The sequence below is a fragment of the Orcinus orca genome, chromosome 20 (assembly GCF_937001465.1).
Source record: "Orcinus orca chromosome 20, mOrcOrc1.1, whole genome shotgun sequence".
Lineage (NCBI taxonomy): Eukaryota > Metazoa > Chordata > Mammalia > Artiodactyla > Delphinidae > Orcinus > Orcinus orca.
The window spans coordinates 28,713,538-28,733,885 of NC_064578.1; the positions used below are offsets into that span (position 1 = coordinate 28,713,538).

General features: G+C 39.8%; 1 protein-coding gene across 4 annotated transcripts in view; it reads right to left on the reverse strand.

Moving 5' to 3' along the window:
* BBS2 (Bardet-Biedl syndrome 2) overlaps nucleotides 1–20,348 on the reverse strand; it is a 31,697-nt gene that overhangs the window by 1,064 nt on the left and 10,285 nt on the right. For 3 of the 4 annotated variants that reach the window (XM_049702800.1, XM_033417575.2, XM_004286373.4), the window contains 13 exons: nucleotides 20,035–20,097; nucleotides 19,145–19,222; nucleotides 15,734–15,838; nucleotides 15,564–15,650; nucleotides 12,743–12,878; nucleotides 12,372–12,511; nucleotides 11,316–11,460; nucleotides 11,059–11,230; nucleotides 10,233–10,362; nucleotides 8,869–9,000; nucleotides 8,244–8,381; nucleotides 6,768–6,880; nucleotides 112–260 (listed from right to left, as the gene is read on the reverse strand). In XM_049702800.1, the coding sequence (XP_049558757.1) occupies nucleotides 112–260; nucleotides 6,768–6,880; nucleotides 8,244–8,381; nucleotides 8,869–9,000; nucleotides 10,233–10,362; nucleotides 11,059–11,230; nucleotides 11,316–11,460; nucleotides 12,372–12,511; nucleotides 12,743–12,878; nucleotides 15,564–15,650; nucleotides 15,734–15,838; nucleotides 19,145–19,222; nucleotides 20,035–20,097 (1,588 nt within the window). The remainder of the gene's footprint in view (nucleotides 1–111; nucleotides 261–6,767; nucleotides 6,881–8,243; nucleotides 8,382–8,868; nucleotides 9,001–10,232; nucleotides 10,363–11,058; nucleotides 11,231–11,315; nucleotides 11,461–12,371; nucleotides 12,512–12,742; nucleotides 12,879–15,563; nucleotides 15,651–15,733; nucleotides 15,839–19,144; nucleotides 19,223–20,034; nucleotides 20,098–20,348) is intronic. The other variant, XM_033417574.2, reaches the window with a different exon arrangement.

Here is a 20,348-nt window from a genome sequence, read left to right on the forward strand (position 1 = left end):
GGCATCTTTATAGATACAAGCCCTGATACGAATTCTTGAAGCTACCACCATCTTCAATGGTTCTCACCCCAAAATTACAGACGAAATACAGTGCTACAAACAGAGACTTACCACGTAGACGACCTGCTCTTTGAATCGCTTGATTTACTGCTTTGAGGCTTCCCAACAGCTCTGTGTGATTGTTAGAGCGAATTTTATATCCATTGAGCAAGTCTTTATTAAGGTCATATAGTTCCATATAGCGATTCTTCATTGTTCTCCTGTGTACATCAAGAGAAATTTAACACCACTGTACCTCAGTATGGCAGGCTTAAATGAAAAGACCTGCAAACTTCTTAGACATTAAAAAAAGGAAAAAAAAAAAAAAAAAGGAACAAACCAGATTTTTAGCTGTACTGTCATTAAAACAGGGTAACTGCTAAAGTCTGCTTTGAAAACATTGAGAATTTTCTATGAAATACTCTGCTTCTTCCAAATAAATGGAAGACAAGTGGCCTTCCTTGGTTATTGATCCATGGTTTGTTTGAACTTAGGAACCAAGAATTATCATGCCCATGATATGAGGGGTGGGGAGAAGTGAGTAAGGTGATAGGCTATCTTCCAAGCTTCAGATTAATACTGACAGTTTCTTGTAAAGTTAAACATATACTTACTATACAACACAGCAATCACATTATGCCACATTTCACCCAAAAGAAATGAAAATATGTCTGCAAAAAACCTGTATGCAAACGTTTATAGCAGCTTTATTCTCAATCACCAAAGTCTGGAAACAACCCAAATGTCAATTAATTGGTGAATGGATACACAAAGTATGGATATCCATACAATAGAATACTATTCAGCAATAATAAGGAATGAACTACTGATAACTTGCGACGATATGGATGAATCTCAAAGGCATTATGGTAAGTGAAAGAAGGCAGACCCAAAAGGCTATATATTTGTATGATTCCATTTATATGACATTTAGGAAAAGGTAAAACTATAGGAAGAGAAATCAGATCAGTGGCTGCCAGGGCCTGGAGGTTAGGAGAGGTACTTGATTCTGGTAGTATAAATTTCCCCAATTTTATTGAACTGTAAACCTAAAAAGGGTGAATTATCTACATGTATATTATAAATTATATATCAACTAACCTGGCTTTAAAAAATACAATGTATATTTGATAGTCTCTAAATGAAATATAAATAAATCAAGAAAAAAGGAATTTAGAGGTTGCTGGTCACCTCTCTCCAGTTTAGCACAGTCAAATGCCTAAAGCCAGCAACATCTCTTTGACTTAAAAAAAAAAAAAGCCAGAGAGAGAAAAAAAGGAGCTCTATAGATAAAGTTGGCAAAAAAAGCAAAAATCTTATATACCTCAGAGAAAACAACGGGAAGAAAATGAACTGGAAAGAGGTAAAACTATCTCAATTTACAAATAATACAGTGTATCTCTGGAAAAACTAAACTATAAGATAATTCAGTACAGTAGTAGACTACAAAATCGACATAGAAAAATCAAGTGTTCATACAGACAAACGAAAACCAGTTAGAAGATACAATGTGGAAGAGCGAGCCTATTTACAACCGCAAAAAGAAAATACCTACACCTAAACTGGACAAGTACATGAACAAAACCATAAAACTCCGGAAACACATAAACATGCCTTGAACAAAATATAAAGACATACCACATTCTTAGTAAGACTGAACATCACTGTAACAATGTCAATTCTTCCTAAGTTAATAAATTTAATGTGATCCCAGTAAAACTACCTACTTTTTTCTGGAGCTAAAATAACTGATAAAGTTCACAGAACAAACAAGCATGAGTAGCCCGGAAAACCATGAAAAAGAAGAGCAAAAGGGTTGGGAGAGGGGCACCTAGCCATACCAGACATTAAAACACACAAGGCATTTTTAAGAAAAGAATCGCACTGTCAAATGAAGAGACAAGTCGGACGGATAGAGCAATATAGAAAATCCAGAAATAGACCCACTGCATATGGAAATACATTATATTATTATAAAGGCAGCATCTCAAATCAGTGGGAAAACAGGCTTTTAAAGTAGTATTACTGAAACAATGTGACAGTCACATAGAAAAAGATAAAACTGAATTTATAACTTACACTGAACACCACGATAAACTCCAACTGTAACAGACTTAAATGTAAATATACAAAATACTAAAAGAATTTCTCTACAAATGGGAAGTAAGGAAACTTTTGTAACTAGAACTCAAAATGTAGAAGTACCAAGGAAAAGATGGATCAATCTGACTACATAAAAAATTTTAAAAGCTTTCATAAGCAAAACCAAAAATCTAAATAGGCTAAAGAAATAAACAATTTACAAGGAATTCCCTGGCAGTCCAGTGGTTAGGACTCCAAGCGTCCACTGCAGGGGGCACGGGTTGATCCTTGGTTGGGGAACTAAGATCCCTCATGCTGCCTGCTATGGCCAAAAAAAAAAGAAAGAATTTACACACCAAAAGAAACGCAAATAAGCGCTTAAAATAATGAAAAGATGCTCAATACTGCTCATAATAAATGAAAATTAAAACAACAATGAGACCATTTCTCACCCACTGAATTGGTAAGTATCCAAGAGTTTGCCAACATACTCCATTGACAAGACTAAGGGAAACAGGCACTCTCAGAGGAGAATGCAAAATGATTTGACAGCTATGGAGGGGAATTTGGCAAAATCTTGCAAAACTGTATACACATTTTATCATTTTCCCCAGCAATCCCATTTTAGAACTTTTCCCCAAAGATACCTGAGTAAAAATATGAAAAGATTTATGTAACGAAATTATTCACTGCAATATAATAGCAGAAGAGCAACCCAAATGTGGAGAACTAGCTGAATAAATATCCAGAGAATAGAGTACTGTGCAGCTGTAAAAACAAATGAGAAGTATCTCTGTGTACTACTGTGGAATGAACTCCAAGATATATTTTTAAGTGTAAAAATTAAGGTGGAGGGCTTCCCTGGTGGCGCAGTGGTTGAGATTCCGCCTGCCAATGCAGGGGACACGGGTTCGTGCCCCGGTCCGGGAAGATCCCACATGTCGCGGAGCGGCTGGGCCCGTGAGCCATGGCCGCTGAGCCTGCGCGTCTGGAGCCTGTGCACCACAACGGGAGAGGCCACAACAGTGAGAGGCCTGCGTACCAAAAAAAAAAAAAAAAAAAACCAAGGTGGAGAAGAGTAATTTGCTATGATTTACTTACCATGTGAGGAGATGTGTGTATGTATATTTAAATTTTTGATTGGTTATTTATAGTGAAAGGGAGGAAACAGGATGGAGGTGACGGGAAAGAGAAGTTAGACTTTTCTGCACATGTTTTTTAGGGCCGACTTTGGACCCATATAAGGTTTTGTTTGTTTTGTGTGTTTTTTTTGCGGTACGTGGGCCTCTCACTATTGTGGCCTCTCCCGTTGCGGAGCACAGGCTCCGGATGCGCAGGCTCAGCGGCCATGGCTTACAGGCCCAGCTGCTCCGCAGCATGTGGGATCTTCCTGGACTGCGGCACGAACCCGTGTCCCCTGCATCGGCAGGCGGGCTCTCAATCACGGCACCACCAGGGAAGCCCCCATATAAGGTTTTAATAAATATGTAATAAAATCAAACCAAAAAGGAAAAAATGTCAGTCCCCTAAGATTGACAGCAAAATGAACCAAATGAATCTAACTGTGTATCACACTTGTAGTATGACCAAAAAAAGAGGAATTATTTCAAATGACTTTAAAATATAGTCATTTGACTAAAACTCCCTACTAGAACACACTCTAAAGACACAAAGAACTAGAAAAAAGTCTTACACCATTTTCGGCAGTCATATTGTTGACAGTAATGTTGGTACTATCCTTAAATGTTGTGTGTGTACCATAAGATAAAGCCAATAGTTATGTTGACAGTGGTTAGAGACATGATTTCCACTGTGAGAGAGAAGAGATACACCATTAACATCAAAATTAAGAGCCTGTATTCATAAATTTGAATTGGAAATAGTATGAATTCATGATATATTTGCTCACTGAAAAAAATATATACATTACCTAGCTTTATCTGTGGAAAAGGTCTCAAATCAATATCCAACCCAGTAGCAATGAGCATCTCTAATGCTCAGACTGTGATCTCCATTTCCCACTATAAAGGACCAGGATTGAAGCAATAGCTGATTCCAGATTCAGAAGAGGATATATACCAGATAAGCCTAAAAAATCTTGTACAAGAAAACAAACTAATGAAACTAATAGGTCTGTCCAAAGGTATTGATAACTGCAGCCAACCTGAAAAGGCTTCTACTGGCCAAAGACAGGACAACTGAGCCACCATAAAGAATAACTGAAATGGCCTGAAGCACATTAAAAATGTTAATAGGATTTTAAAAATCTCATTGGTCAACTTAGAGATGCTAGGGAACCAACTCATTATTTTAAAGCTGAGAGTGTGTCATTCCAGTACAAACTGTACCTCAGGGAACCAAATAATTAATTCATGAGGGAATGTTACTCTTTATAGAAGTACTTCAGCCAATTTACAAAGAAAAAATAACAATTAAAACATCACTATTTTGCAAACCCCAGAAGAAATATTTCAGCAGTGATCATCAACAGCTGATAACATAATAAAAAGAGACAGCCAGACGTTACATGCATCCTCACAGAAGTACACAGCACCACTTATGAAGCATTCTTGCTAAAAAACTGAACCTGAATCTGATCAATCCTCTATATCTAACTACCATTTTCACAGAAATATAGGGGACAGAAGAATAATACTAAACATTACCACAGGATACAATCAACAAAATCCAAGGTGGGAAACTACAGAAGAAGGAGAGAGGAGAAAAAGTGAGCAAGCAAACATATGGATTAAAAGAGATTTATCAACCAAATTCAATGCATGGTCTTTGGTCTTTGAATCTTGATTTGAACAAAACAAAACACCAAACACACACATACATTTGAGACAACTGCGGTAATTTTAAACACCGACTAGATATTTTGTGATATTAAGAAATTATTTTACATTTTTCTAAGTGTGATAATGGTATTGTGGTTATTGTTTTTTAAAGGTTCATTGAAATATCTGTGGCTAAAATTATATGATGTCTGGAATTTGCTTCAAAATAATACAGTACCTAGAAGAGGAAGAAGGTGAATGTGGAGATGAAACAAGATGAGCCCTTAGTTGATGACTACTGAAGCTAAGTAGCTGCTATAGAGGAAATCATTATATAATTCAATCTACTTTTGTGTTTGAAATCTTCAACAATATAACTTTCAGAAATCACTTACTTCTGAGCAAGACCATTTTAACTATCTGCTAATGATTCAGGCCTTTCAGAAAAAACAAGCAGCCCCTTAGGCGAACTCTTGCCTCTAAAATGCACACATAAACTCCACCTATCATTGGTGAACTATTTTACTGAATCCACCTCAGTACATTTTATTGCCGAGATAAATTTTGCATCTTAGCAAGAAGCCAGACGTGCACAAATTTGTTTTTAACTTTTTTTTTTTTTTTTTTTTTTGCGGTACGCAGGCCTCTCACTGTTGTGGCCTCTCCCATTGTGGAACACAGGCTCCGGACGCGCAGGCTCAGCGGCCATGGCTCACGGTCCCAGCCGCTCCGTGGCATGTGGGATCCTCCCGGACCGGGGCACGAACCCGTGTCCCCTGCATCGGCAGGCGGACTCTCAACCACTGCGCCACCAGGGAAGCCCCTGTTTTTAACTTTTTATTCTAAAATATAATACATATTCAGGGACTTCCCCAGTGATCCAGTGGTAAAGAATCTGCCTTCCAATGTAGGGGACATGGGTTTGACCCCTGGTCAGGTAACTAAGATGCCACATGCCACGGGGCAACTAAGCCCGCACACCACAACTACTGAACCCGCGCGTCTCAACTAGAGAGCCCGCATGCTGCAAACTACAGAGCCCACGTGCTCTGGAGCCCACGCACCACAACTAGAGAGAAGCCCGAGCGCCACAACGAAAGATCCCGCATGCTTCAACGAAGATCCTGCGTGCCGCAATTAAGACCTGATGCAGCCAAAGTTTAAAAAAATTTAAAAATATATAAATATTTTAATACACATTCAGAAAAACTCACAAAACAAATGCTTGTTAACTAGGTCAAGAAATAGGACATTGCCAACATTCAAGAAGCTTCCCAATGTGTTCTCTCTGAATAGAGTCCCCTCCTTCCCAAGGAGAATATACTATCTTAAATGATAATCTCTTCCCTGTATTTCTTTATATTTTTATCATCTATGCATGCTTCCCAAATGATATAGCTTAGTTTTGTCTGTTTCCAAACTAAATAAATGAAAGCATTTTGTACATATTCTTTTGAGTCTTACTTGTTTCAATCTCCATTATGTTTGTAAGATTTGTCCATGTTGTTACATGTCATCCAGATACGTGCATTCTCATTGCATGTAGTATTCCACTGTACAGATATATCATAATTTATCAGTTATATTAGTATGAATTGTTTCCACTTTGGGGTTCGTATGAACGACGCCTTTATGAACATTCTTGAACTAATATCCTGGTTTATATGCACAAGTTTCTCGAGGTTATAAACCAGGAGAATTGCTGGGTCATAGGGTGTGCACATTTTCAACTTTACTGATGATGCCAAGTTACCTTCCAAAGTCTCTGTACCTATTTACACTCCTACTAGTAGCATCTGAGAGATGTTACTCCATATCGCTGATGCTTTCAACCACGTACCTGTCCTAGCCATGGTAAATACTCACATGTCCCTCATCAGACGAGCATCCTCAGCTCGAACCAGCAAACTTCGGATCAGATTAGAATTATCAGCCATGTCAGCACTGAGCTTCTGATGCACTGAGTGATATTCATCCACCTGGAGACCATGAACAGCCAGGAATTAGAAAGACCTCACAGGGACTTCCCTGGCAGTCCAGTGGCTAAGACTCTGAGCTTCCACTGCAGGAGCCATAGGTTTGAGCCCTGATCAGGGAACTAAGATCCCGCATGCCGCATGGTGGCCAAAAAAAAAAAAAACCTCACAGGCCTTCCCTGGTGGCGCAGTGGTTGAGAGTCCACCTGCCGCTGCAGGGGACACGGGTTCGTGCCCCGGTCTGGGAAGATCCCACATGCCGTGGAGCGGCTGGGCCCGTGAGCCATGGCCGCTGAGCCTGCGTGTCCGGAGGCTGTGCTCCGCAATGGGAGAGGCCACAACAGTGAGAGGCCCACGTATGGCCACAAAAAAAAAAAGCCTCACAAGCGTCTTGAAAGCTAGATAAATTGAAAAGACCCTATGTATTATATACCGAGGCCCTTTTATTTCTTTTTTATTTAATTAATTAATTAATTTTATTTTTGGCTGTGTTGGGTCTTTATTGCTGCACGCAGGCTTTCTCTAGTTGCAGCGAGCGGAGGCCACTCCTCGCTGCGGTGCATGGGCTTCTCATTGTGGTGGCTTCTCTTGCTGTGGAGCACGGGCTCTAAGCGGGCAATCTTCAGTAGTTGTGGCACATGGGCTCAGTAGTTGTGGCTCGCGGCTCTAGAGCGCAGGCTCAGCAGTTGTGGCGCACGGGCTTAGTTGCTCCGCAGCATGTGGGATCTTCCCGGACCAGGGCTTGAACCCATGTCCCCTGCACTGGCAGGCGAATTCTTAACCACTGTGCCACCAGGGGAGCCCCGCCCTTTTCTTTCTGCCGTTCACTTGCCCCATCTTAACTATCTCCCGGGTTTCATCTCCTCCTGTGCTGCCCCCAACACTCAAAATGACATTCGATGTGAATCTTACCCACGTCTTAGCAGCGTGAGCCCAAACAACACAAATATTAACATTTTAGAGATCTGGGGTAGGGATGTTGTTATAAGTGGGGACAAATCACAATCCTTTTCTTTTTTGATTTTGGGTTCTTGGAAAGCACTGAACCAAAAAGCAAAGTAGATACAACAGATGAGATGAAAGGCTAGCAAAGGAAAATGTTCATTTATTGTTTTTAAAGTGTCCCTCCAAACCAAACAGAAAGCAGGGTGCAAGAGCTAACCACTCACTTTTATAAAAGGTATCTTTTTAACTCATGAACTCTCCAATACTAGCTAAATTTTTATTTTAAGAATTTTCAAAAGTTCTTTAAAACATGACTATCATGTAACATATGTACATTTGTAGTACCACTAATTTAAAAGAAATATTTCAAACATTATTAGACCACAATGTTCTCTGAAATGCACCCACCAGGTGCCCTCACCTTAACTAGCACCTTTCGTAATTCCTCGAAATAGACAGGGAAATCGGCTTCTACCTGAAGGTCCTCAATAGCAAAAAACGATGCCATCGACTGGATGATATCACCAGCCAAATCAATGTCATCAGTATTTATAGTGATCTATCCAGAGAAAAAAAGACAAGTTAGCATCCTTGGACATTAAAGACAAACTTGGCTGGAACTACCTGAAATTCCCCATATCTAGCACATTTATTGAACATAAATGTATATGTGGTGATAAATAAAGATAAGGTCTAGCCCTCAAGGAAATTACAAACCACATTAATTATTTCTAGCAGCAGGCAAAAAAAAAATCAATCCTCTTGCCTTATAAACTGAACAACAAGGTCATTCAGACAGGGAAAATGTTTTGTCCTCCTCTGTATTCCTAACCGTCCCAAATAAGGCAAGGAATGGGTGAAGGGAAGCGGGGAGAGAGGCAGAAAACCACTGTTCTAGATTATACGCCCGTGTCAGAGATGATAACACTAACAGACTAGGCTGAAACACGTGGTTTTATGATCTTCAGATTGTTTTCACCTGCCTCACTTTACACTGAACGTTAAATGTTATGTGAGAAATCTGTGCCCGTGACAGTAAAAATTACCTCTCCGCTAAGTTTTATTTTTATACACAGCTGGCCACCATTCCGTAAGGATGTGAAACACACTTGAAATGGAACATTCTGAATGTTAGTGTCCTCTGGTAACAGAAAGTTCTGGTTGAGCCACATAAAAACCTTAAAGATGAACAGGATGAAATGAATTTCCATTTTTAAAGTACAGTCATTATTAAGAGTTATCCTGCTTTCTAGTTTTACTCCTTGGAAAAACAAAACAAAACAAACAAAAAACAAAGAATTATACTTCACCCCCACCAAGAAAACACTATTCACACTCCTTTTTCCCACCCCATGCATGTTCTTAAGTAACGTTCATAATTATGTCTGGTCCCACAGCATGCGTAATTTTATAGCATTTTCTACTTAGACATAATCTTATATGCAATGTGGAAATGATTCAGGTATGAGGGTAATTCCGTTTACATGGTAGCTCTTCTGTGGCTATATCCTGCTTAAAATCATTCCATTCCACTCTTTAAAAAATTTAAATGAAGTTTGCACACATACAGCACAAACACAGAGATACATCCACACTATAAGTAAAGAATTAATTTTAATATAAATAATAATACTTTACAGTGGTTTGCAACACAGGTTCCACATAAGATCCACCTGTGAGGCCTTTTGGAAGGGGCCACCTGTAGAGTTTCATAGGCCAGGAAGGGGCCTGAGAATCTACATGATTGAAAGCCTCACTGAGAATTCCAAAGTCCAGCCAATGTTAAAATCCACAGGTATTAATTAGTCCTTTAAACTTTACGAAATGCTATTATACCAATTATGTAATCCTCAGGGGCCCCCTTGTGAGGTAAGACTATCCTCACCTACAGATAAGAAAACTGGGGCTCAGACTGTTGGGAATTCCATAAGATCGCTAAGAATTTACTAGTTAAGGTAGCACTTGAACCCCAAAAATGTTCCCGTTTCCAAGTCTCCACTCTCTTTCCATTCTGATGCACACTCCTCTTGGAACACTAGATCCAACCACACTAAGACTATAAGAAAGAGAGGAATTGAAAACTGGGAAGAATTCACCTGTGACTAAGGATTGCTTAGGTAATAAATTATTAATAATTATTAATTATTACTAATAAATTATTCGAAATAAATATTTCTGAATTGATTATCAAAAATAAATATTTTTGAATAATTTTTCAAAATGGGAGAAGATATTTTAGCAACATTTTTGGTACAGGTTATAAACAATCCAACACCAGGCTACATAACCCTTTCATGTCATATTTACTGCTACCAAATAACACATTCATGTAATTTCCCCCTTTCTACAAAAAAACATCCAAAGGATTCTAAAGTGCAAAAGTGTTGAAAGAGAAAAGCCAGATACTCACCCTCTGTGCCCGTTCTGCGATGATAAAGTTGACATAACTGAGCGGCTCACTGGCAGAGTCCGGGCTGGTCAGCGCATACATGGAGAAACGGGGGAGTTGTCTTGTCAACTCGAACACATGAAACTGGGTGCTGTGGCCAACCAACGGAACACAAGAGAACTGTTTATGTAGAATTTATTTCAAAGGGCAAGGCCCAGAAAATAAATGTAACGTCACTACCAGGTCATCAAGCTGACATTTAAGGGTTTCAATAAAGAAACTCCCCCTGCCCAAAAAAGACTTGAGGGTTAAAGTCCCATATGTAATGGTGTTTGGGGTTTAGTGACATCGTGAGTCTGTGGCCAAAAAGTTCATTCCGTAAGATGTTACGGAAAACCCCGAACGAACTTTTTGGCCAACCCAATGCATGCCTGCACCAAGGGTTTAAAACACTAAAAGGAACGTGAAAAGGTTTTTTATCTTCCAAAAATCTAGTGGTTTTCTTTCACTAGCTGAGGTTACATATGACTCTCATGTAAAGGTGCAACCTAACCTTGTAGTCTTAGTGGCCAAAACTAAATCATCCTTTAAATGTATTTTTGGAACTTTTGTGAATATGAGATCATCTGACTAAAACCAGAAATAACCATCTTAAACTTATATACTCGTTATTTTTTTTGAAAGATTTCAAATTAGAGAAATAAGAGGTCACAGGAAACCTTGCCTGGGTGGGAAGAACCATTAAACGGCTTCTCCGGCCCCACAGAATCCATGACATAATGGGAAATCTACACATTTTGCTCTCTAACTGCTCTCTGGAAATGAACTGTGACTTGCAAAGGGTCACCTGCTCCTGTAGCCCACGAAGGTTTTCAAGTGCAGATCCACAGGGACATCTTTGGGAGGTGTAATTGGGATGCGGATGGAGCTGGAAAGGTTGTGAATGCTGGGATGCACCACGTGGCTTTCACCTAGAAAAATTCCCTCTGCAAAAATCAATACTGCTCGGATGATGGTGTCTGCAGGGAAGAGAGAAGACAGCAGTCCAAGAACCACTCCAAGATGGCACAGGTGCCAACACACCAGCTCCAAGTAACGACTTACCATTAGAAGTGGAAATGCACAACTCTGCATGGGCAGCCTGCGCCTCGCTCCCCAGATTGACGGAGAGGGCAGTGTGGAGCTTGGTGTTGGCCGGGATGATGCCCCGATGCCCATCAGCCTCATTCAGTGGACTGCTCAGCTCGGCCTGCAAAACGCCCCACCCACCTCCAGATCAGTCATCGGAACAGTGAACTCATGTTAATTTTAAATAACATGGCTACTTAGCTTCAGAAGACAGATCCCCCATCATCTTATTCACCTGATTCTTTAGACTTCAGAGGACTCACCTCATTAGTGCTCTCACTCTAACCTGGCTTTTTCCCCAAAGGAAAATACTCTCATCCCTTCCTGTGGTTAGGGTCCAGTGTCCCCCAGCATGTCTTTTACATTTGTCTGCATTTCTTTTAGTAACTAAAGAAATTCACTTAGTATAGCAAATTCAAATACAGTTATGCATCATGGGACGAATTAAAATCCTACTCCCCAGCTCATCCTCCAGCCAGTTTGGCACATACATGTACATATACACACATGCGCGCGCACGCGTGCACACACACGCATGCACACACACACAGAGCTTCTGCAGTTGTCAATTTTTATGTTATTTGTTGTTGAAAAAGATAAGTTACTCTATACATATCGTTCTCGCTTCCTTTCATTCAGTAATACCACAGATACCCTTCCATATCAGTCCCCATATATATACTTCATTCTTTTGGGCTGCTTAATATTCCCCAGCCCACAGTCCCTACTACTGATCAAAAGTTAAGTTGCTTCCAACTGTTCCCTGCTACAAATAGTGCTGCAGTAAATGTCTCTGAACACTCATGCAAATATTTCCATAGTTTAGCTGCCCAGCAGTGGAATTTCTAGGTTAAAGGATACACACCCTCTTCATTCTGACACTAGCAAAAAGGCAAACCATCTGGGCTTCCACCAGCGGGGAGGGGGAGCCCACACCGTGGCAGACGCTGAAACTCTTCTTTCACAGCTGCCAATCCTCCTGGTCATTCTCAACTTCTCAGACTCCCATGGGCCCTCCACATTAGGACCTACCTTGGCATTGTCCTCATAGTTACGGAGCTCCAGCAACAGGTTCTGCTTTTTCTGACTCAGCTCTCGGATCAGGTCCTGCTCTACGCTGGTGTCCATGAGGTTCCCTCTCATCTCCGCCGTGCCTGGCAGGTAGCCCCGGACTGACAAGAGGAAACAACACTCACCAGACTGAGGGATAAGCCCAGGTACAGCCAGGTCTACTTTTAAGTCATCAATTACCTGTTCTTAAAAGCTAAGTTTTCATTTCCCCAACATGGGTGAACTTATTAGGATGAAAGGATATCAACACAAACACTTTATAGTGGAATTTCCCGGTATTCGGACCCAAATCAAAATCTGACTTTTCAAGGATTTTTCCTGTCCCGATTTACTTTCCCCATCCACCGAGCAGCAGATTAACTGTATGTGGCCATCCATCCGGTAATCTCCCTCCACCACACCAGCAACTGCAGAAGAAAAGTTGTCCTTAAAGATGACCTCCCCAGTTCGGTCACTTCGAGCATCGACCTAAAAATAAAACAAGAACTTGAAAAATAGCTTATGCTACAGTTTTTTAAAAATAACACAAAATTTTAAAGTTGAATCAGCTTTAAAGTCAGCTATGGTCTAGAAGTTTTCAAGAGTATTCCATGGGGCCCTGTGGCTTCTCAGGACGTACCTACGACCATCAGGGCCAAGGGGCCACAATCAGCTCTGTTTTCTTTTTCTTATTAAGTAAAAGCTGTTTTACATACTGGCCTGCACATAGTACTTCCTTTGAAGAAGTGGGTTGCCTGAGAGGCAGTACATTTAGAATATACAGGACAGTGCAAAAGTCCAAACTGCGTGGGTCTGAATTCCAGCTTTGCCACTGGGGGCTTTTTTTGCCTGTGGGATCTTGGACAAGTCTCTTAACCATTCTGTGCTTGGCCTCCTCATCTGGAGGTCAATGACTGATTGATCTGGAGATCAATAATAAGAACATGAGGAAAATAACTGTATCCACACCTCAGAGGTGTAATGAGGCCTAAAGGAATTAACACGTGGGAAGCACTCAGAACAGGGCCTGGCACATAGAGGCATACAAGACATGTTAGCTCTATATACAAATTTTATCTTTACTATATGTAAATGTATACAATATAGTTATAGCTAAAGTTTGAAAAATGCCAACCTAGCCCAATCTTCCACCATATAACCTTTTGTAATAGCCCTGTTTAAGAGTCCCTCTTCCGGGACTTCTCTGGTGGTCTGGTGGTCTCAATGCAGGGGGCCCGGGTTCGATCCCTGGTCAGGGAACTAAGATCCCACATGCCGCAACTAAGAGCCCGCATGCTGCAACTAAGATGTGGTGCAGCCAAATAAATAAATAAATAAATATTTTTTTTAAAAAAGAGTCCCTCTCCCACATACACTACTGAGACACCTCGGAGAGCCCTACTATCCTCTGAGTCTCCTCTTCCCAAGGGAGGCAAATAACCAACCCATCAGAAACAAAAGCATCTCAGAACGACAATGAAGGATAACCACTTAAAATGATGACTTTGTTCTAAGCAAGAACATATGCATTATATTAATAAAAGCCTAGCTACAGAAAATCTAATAGGGCAAGCATCTCAGTGACCACTATTTCTGTCTTTTCATAAACATCCTTCTGGGCAAAACTTTGCAATGAAAAACACTAATTTAGGTCATCGCTTACTACTAGTTCCTACCCCTTGTCTGAAGAATACCATGCTCTTAATAACAACATCAGTTAAGGCTGAAAATTATGGGTGCTAAAGCCTGTAAGGTAATGAATGGCCCGTATCAACCAAAGCTCTTCGCACAGCGACAACGCGCGAACTCAGATTGAACTGAACTTGCTTCTTTCTCCTACTCCATGGCCTTCAGCATTGCATTTCCACAATATTTAGCAAACAAGGGGTTCATTTGCTAACTAAGAAACAGGACTACGCATCTATATTTCTGTGGATTTTCTATTCTTTTGCTTTATCCAACATGAAGGATTTGCCTTGGAAGAGAAGATGAGCCTCCAACTCAACAAATGACCTACTAAAGAAAAAGTCAGTTGACTAGTCGCAGTTAATTTAGTAATTTTGTACCTATATTCACCTGTTGGATCTGTATAGTTTCCTTTCAGTGCTATTTCTGTTAAGTGCAGATATCAACTTTTCTACTTATATAATGAACTGTATAGTTTTCTTATCTTTTTTGTGCCGTACAACAGATTATATAATAGAAATTTCTTAAAATTTTGAAAGCATTTAACGAGAAAAACATCTAGGTCCAGAGTCAGATCTGAAGGTTACTTTTGATAACTTCTCAAGCCAAGTAGTTTCTAATTCTCGAATCAACCATAATAATTTATATTCCTCCAGAACAGGGTCCCCTTTATGGATTTTCAAGTTTCTTAATAAGCAACTACATGGTCTTCTTTTATCATTTTTAACATCCACTACCAAAGACAAAACCAAGTGGAGAAGTAGCAACCAACGTAACAGTTTTTTAGGATCTGTTTTTCACACAACACCAAAGGAAGGTTACAAGGCACTGGCCAAAAGTAAAGAAAAAGCAAAGAAGAAAAGATAGAATTAGCTGATCTCCTCCAGGCAATCGGCACTGACAGATGAAAGAGCTAGGGCAAATGGTATCCATGGAGATCTGACAGCTACTGAAGCAGTTGCTAACAAGATAATCCTGACTTGCCAAAAGACTGTAGAAAATTCTGATTTGAAGTTAAAAAAGGAGAGAAGCAAAAAAATTCCATTTTGAAGTTCTAGCTCAGAAAACAATATGCTAACATAATTCTTCCCATTAATTCTGTTTTTAGTCAGACTTGAAGATTTACTAGAAAAGAGCTATACACAGTTCACTATTAGCTTATTAAAAATCCTTTTTTTTTTTAATGTGCTTATGCTTAGGATCAACCTGATTAAATTGATTCTCATTCCTTCAAGGAAGAGATTTAGAAAGAACCTTCCTAGAGATTTTCCCCCAAATAGCGCTTATGAGACGGAAAGGACACTCACTCACACTGCAGTGTTGATAACTAGAGCAAGAATAAAAATACATGGGAAGATTATAAAGTTACATTTGAAAGCACAGCCAAGGAACTCAAGTTTATATTCTCGTGTTACTGCTGAGTCATACAGCCAATGTAACTCAGACAATTATTACTTTAAATCATACTTGAACTCTGTTTAAACTTACTTTCCCATTGGACCAACCGGTTATCAGTTCACACACTCCATCAGAATTAAGGTCAAAAGCATGAATGCTCATGGCATGGTTTTTGGACTGAAAAGGAATTTCAACAATTAGTACATAAGTCTCTCAATAAGTATAAAATCCCCGAATCTCAGAGGCTTAATCATACTAACTTTAATTCTCCAGTATCGGGCTGTTTTGTCATAAACTCCAACTGTGCCATTGGAAAGGGCATAACCAAATCGACTGCCATACATGGGACAAAGAGACGTGATTATCTGCAAAAAATAATGATAAACACAGAGTTCATTAAGGCTCAATTTAGTGCAAAGTGTGGCTTTATAAAACTGCATGCCTTGGGGGCTTCCCTGGTGGCGCAGTGGTTGAGAGTCCGCCTGCCGATGCTGGGGACACGGGTTCGTGCCCCGGTCCGGGAAGATCCCACATGCCGCGGAGCGGCTGGACCCGTGAGCCATGGCCGCTGAGCCTGTGTGTCCCGAGCCTGTGCTCCGCAACGGGAGAGGCCACAACAGTGAGAGGCCCCGCATACCGAAAACAAAAACAAAAACAAAAACTGCATGCCTTGCTATAAGTATGTTAAAATTAGATTTAAATGCACTTCCAAACCATTAGAGGGGAATGCATTCCCCTTCTCTATGAGCCGTGTCATCTATTTCAGAGTTGGATAATCAGAATTAAATAAACTCACAAAATTTACTGTTTTAGACTGAGCATATGTAGCAAGTTTCAACAAATTAGTATTTTTTAAATAATAAAATTAAGGAATTAAGGAGGGAATAAGCCACGTACACAAGATCTGGAATATGTACAATAGATGTTATACACACTAACCCAAAATGTTTTAATTATTCCAGTTTCCTTAACTTATGATACCCTACAGTCTAAATTTTAAAAGGACTTGTAAAATCCACAATTAAACATCTTTTAAGTGTATAATTTTCTATGACATAATTTATTGTTTGCTAGAGATGAAAGACATTTTTTAGAAGAAAACATAATCCTTTGAAAAGCAAAAACCCAGCACGTGGATTTCGGTATGTATCTAACAATATATATAATGTATATATTATACTGAAATATTTATAGAATTATTAGAGGATTTAACATACTTAAGAGGATAAAATTTTAGATACTGAAAAAAATTATCCTTAAAATTTAAAACCAAAGTTTAATGATATCTATGATCCTGCAGATCTACTTCCTAATTCTGACACTAATACAAGAGATATAAAGAAATAAATTGTGTAAAGCAGAGAATAGTTATGTAATTTCTTCTACACCTACAGCTTTTCTATAAAACCACCCACTTCACTTAACTGAATACAAAGTGCTGGGTAGGACTCCAGAATTATTTAGCTCAAGGCATTCTTTTGGCAGTGCTGTTCAATTGCCAAATAAATTATAATTTTGCTGATGTGTGAAAAGACATTTGAACTAGGAGCAAAATTAAACCAAGAGGACAGGAAAACAGCCCTGAAATGCACAATCTTATGAAGTCCACATTTTCGTAAATTTAGCCCCAGTTTCCCTCGGTCCCTTAGTCCTTCATTAGCTCACTAGTTTCTTCTTTTGCGGACTAGAGGATCAAGAGGCACCTCAAATCCCTTGCTCTATTTCATGTTCTTCTGTCCTTTTCCGGGATTTAGGAAAGAGGTGTTTCAAAGAATGCACTCCCCTCACATCTAGTATTGACAATAAACAGAATTCCAACAACACCTCAATGATTCCCTAAAAGAGAAAAGATTTAATACAAAAATTTTTTTAAACAAAAAAGTTTTTTTTAATTTATTCATTTTTGCCTGCGTTGGGTACTCGTTGCTCCTCGCAGGCTTCCTCTAGTTGCAGCGAGCAGGGGCTACTCTTCGTTGCGGTGCACAGGCTTCTCGTTGCGGCGGCTTCTCTTGTTGCGGAGCACAGACTCTAGGCACGCGGGCTTCAGTAGTTTTGGCACGTGGGCTCAGTAGTTGTGGCTTGTGGCTCTAGAGCACAGGCTCAGTAGTTGTGGCGCACGGGCTTAGTTGCTCCATGGCATGTAGGATTTTCCCGGACCAGGGCTCGAACCCGTGTCCCCTGCATTGGCAGGCGGATTCTTATCCACTGCGCCACCAGGGAAGTCCCAATTTACTACAAATTTGAATGAAAGGGAAATGGTAATGCAGGACACAGCACCTACAGGCCAGTGATTCTCAAGTTGTTTTTTTAACAGGGTGGTGGCAACCCCCTTCAAGAATCTAATGAAAGCTAAGGATCTTCTCTCTAGAAAAGCACACATTAAACACATACACATAAACAAAACCGCCCCCATATGGACACACATCTTCAGACTGTTGCTTTTGGCACTCACTTCTCCCCTTCATTTTCCTCCATCCAAAGCTATTAGTTTACAACCATAACTAAGACTGCATAAAAAGTATAGTAAGTCGAAGTAAAAATCTATAATAAAGGTAAACCAGTTAAAACTGATTGATAACACTTTTATATATCAATATGCAGGTTTTGCTTTGTGGTCTCCCTTCTGTAGTCAGGGAAATAGAAGCCTAACGTCCCTAGACAGCTTTGTAAGTGGCGAGAAGCGAGGATGAGTAGCCAGGGTGAGTTCTGAGGCTGGTGCCCTCAAGCTTTTCTGATACAGATTCCCAAGCACCACCTGATTCAATTTTGCACAATCCCATCATTTTGATCTCCAAGACTTCCTTCTGTTTTTTTTTTTTTTTTCTGTCCATTTACAATGGTCACAGCCATTGCTCCTTTATCCCTTTCTCCTTCCTTAATTCAGAATATCCTAATTCTTTTTTCTGTTTCCATCTTGCCCAATCCTGGAAAACCAGCAGCAAATAAATATCCTAAGAATACCAAAACTACAAAGGATGAGAGTAATCTTCACTGTTTTAAAAAAAAAAAAACTCTTTAAGAAACATCTCAGGTTCAATTACATGAGTAATTCTAATCACAAAGAAACTAGTCAAGTTCTCTAACATCTGATTTCTAAGTTTACCTATAGAAATGTGCCTAAGAAGTACTTAATTTGAATTAAGAGAAAAAGTATAAAAATCTCATTTACACACTTTATTCAATATTCAACCCCATTTAAGACACATGAGGAGGAGAAGGCACAAAGCTTCAAATCCTGACCATATGCCACTTAACAGCCATGAGCTTGTGAGAGAAACTTAACGTGTTCCCTCATCTGTAAAATGAGAACTAATAATACCTTCATAACAGGGTTGTTGTAGGATGAGTAAGTTCAGTGCCTGGCATATTTCAGGTGCACAATAAATGGTTGCTATTATTATCAGTAGTATGTATTAGCTCATTAAAAGAAATACCTTTATGTGCTCAATAGTTTTTCTCTATTTAATCAGTCTTTTCAAGATATATCTTGATAAATGATATTTAAAATGCTTCTTTCTCTGTATTGCACAACTCTGTTTAATCCCCAGAGTTTTTACCCTAAAACTGTCTGGGTTGTGAGAAGATGTGCCAGCACTCTCCTTTAATGTTACATTTGACCATGCTAATCTGTCAAGGTCATCATAACTCTGATACCTTCTTACACTTCTTACCTCTGTTTCTGTCATTTCTGCCACAATCTCATCTTCTTTAAAAACTCGGATATCAAAATCCTCAGATCCAACAAGAAGCTGAAAGGAAAAAAATCATACATGTTTAGTTCAGCGAGTGAACACAGCAAAATTTCCAAAAATAAAACCAAAAAATCGCATGATGCTTTGTATGTTCCTACAGCCACCCAGGAGTTCCAACTTCCCAGCAATGTGATGCTCAGAAAGGTTCCTTCCATTGAGAAGGTTAAGATTCAGTCAGTGAAGAAAAAGTGGTTACTATAGACCCTGCCATGTGGGCTGCACCTCCTACCCAGAACAAGTTCTTTCACCAGGCACCTGAAAATGTTCTTCGTTTGGTGTCTGTCTGCCTGCAGGTGGAAGCCTTGTTTAAAAGCCAGAGCCCAGTATCCGTGGACAAGTGGAGGGTAAGTCAATGCCCAACACAGTACTTCACGGGCTGCTCAAGAAGTTAATTTCTAGAGAAACCATTAGAATAGTTTAAAAAGGCTAAGAGCCAATCTCTAAAACTTTCAGATTCCTGAAAGAGTTGGCTAAAACTGAGAACTAGGTACAATTTAAAAGCATTGGAATCAAGTTATGAGACTGTGAATGTGACTGCGATCCCATCAAATGTTCTGCCTTCTCTCCCTGTCAGGTGTCTTTGAAACATCATGGTCTTGATCTCTGTATTAGACAAACACAAGTAAATTATTGTTGAAAAGAGAGGAGAAAGACGAATGAGGCCAGTTAGCTCATCATTTAGGCAACAGAGCACCAAAATCACCTGTGAGAAGCTAACAGCTCTCTCAACACTAATGTCACCATCATGGGAAAATGTCTGTACTCAGCTGAGAAGTATACACAAGTGAAGTATCTCCTCCCGCACATACCTCTTTCTTCCCATCACCATCAAAGTCACACAAGGCCAAGGAATGAACATTATCTCCAGTAACCTGAAAATAGAACCAAAATCATTACTATACCATCTTTTTTCACTTAATCCAAACACAGGAGCTACATGAAAGAGAGGATGATACAAACCACTAATTTAAAATTCTAATTCTAATTACTCATGTCCTTTTTTTTTTTTTTTTTTTTTGCGGTACGTGGCCTCTCACTGTTGTGGCCTCTCCCGTGGCGGAGAACAGGCTACGGACGCGCAGGCTCAGCAGCCATGGCTCATGGGCCAGCCGCTCCGCGGCAT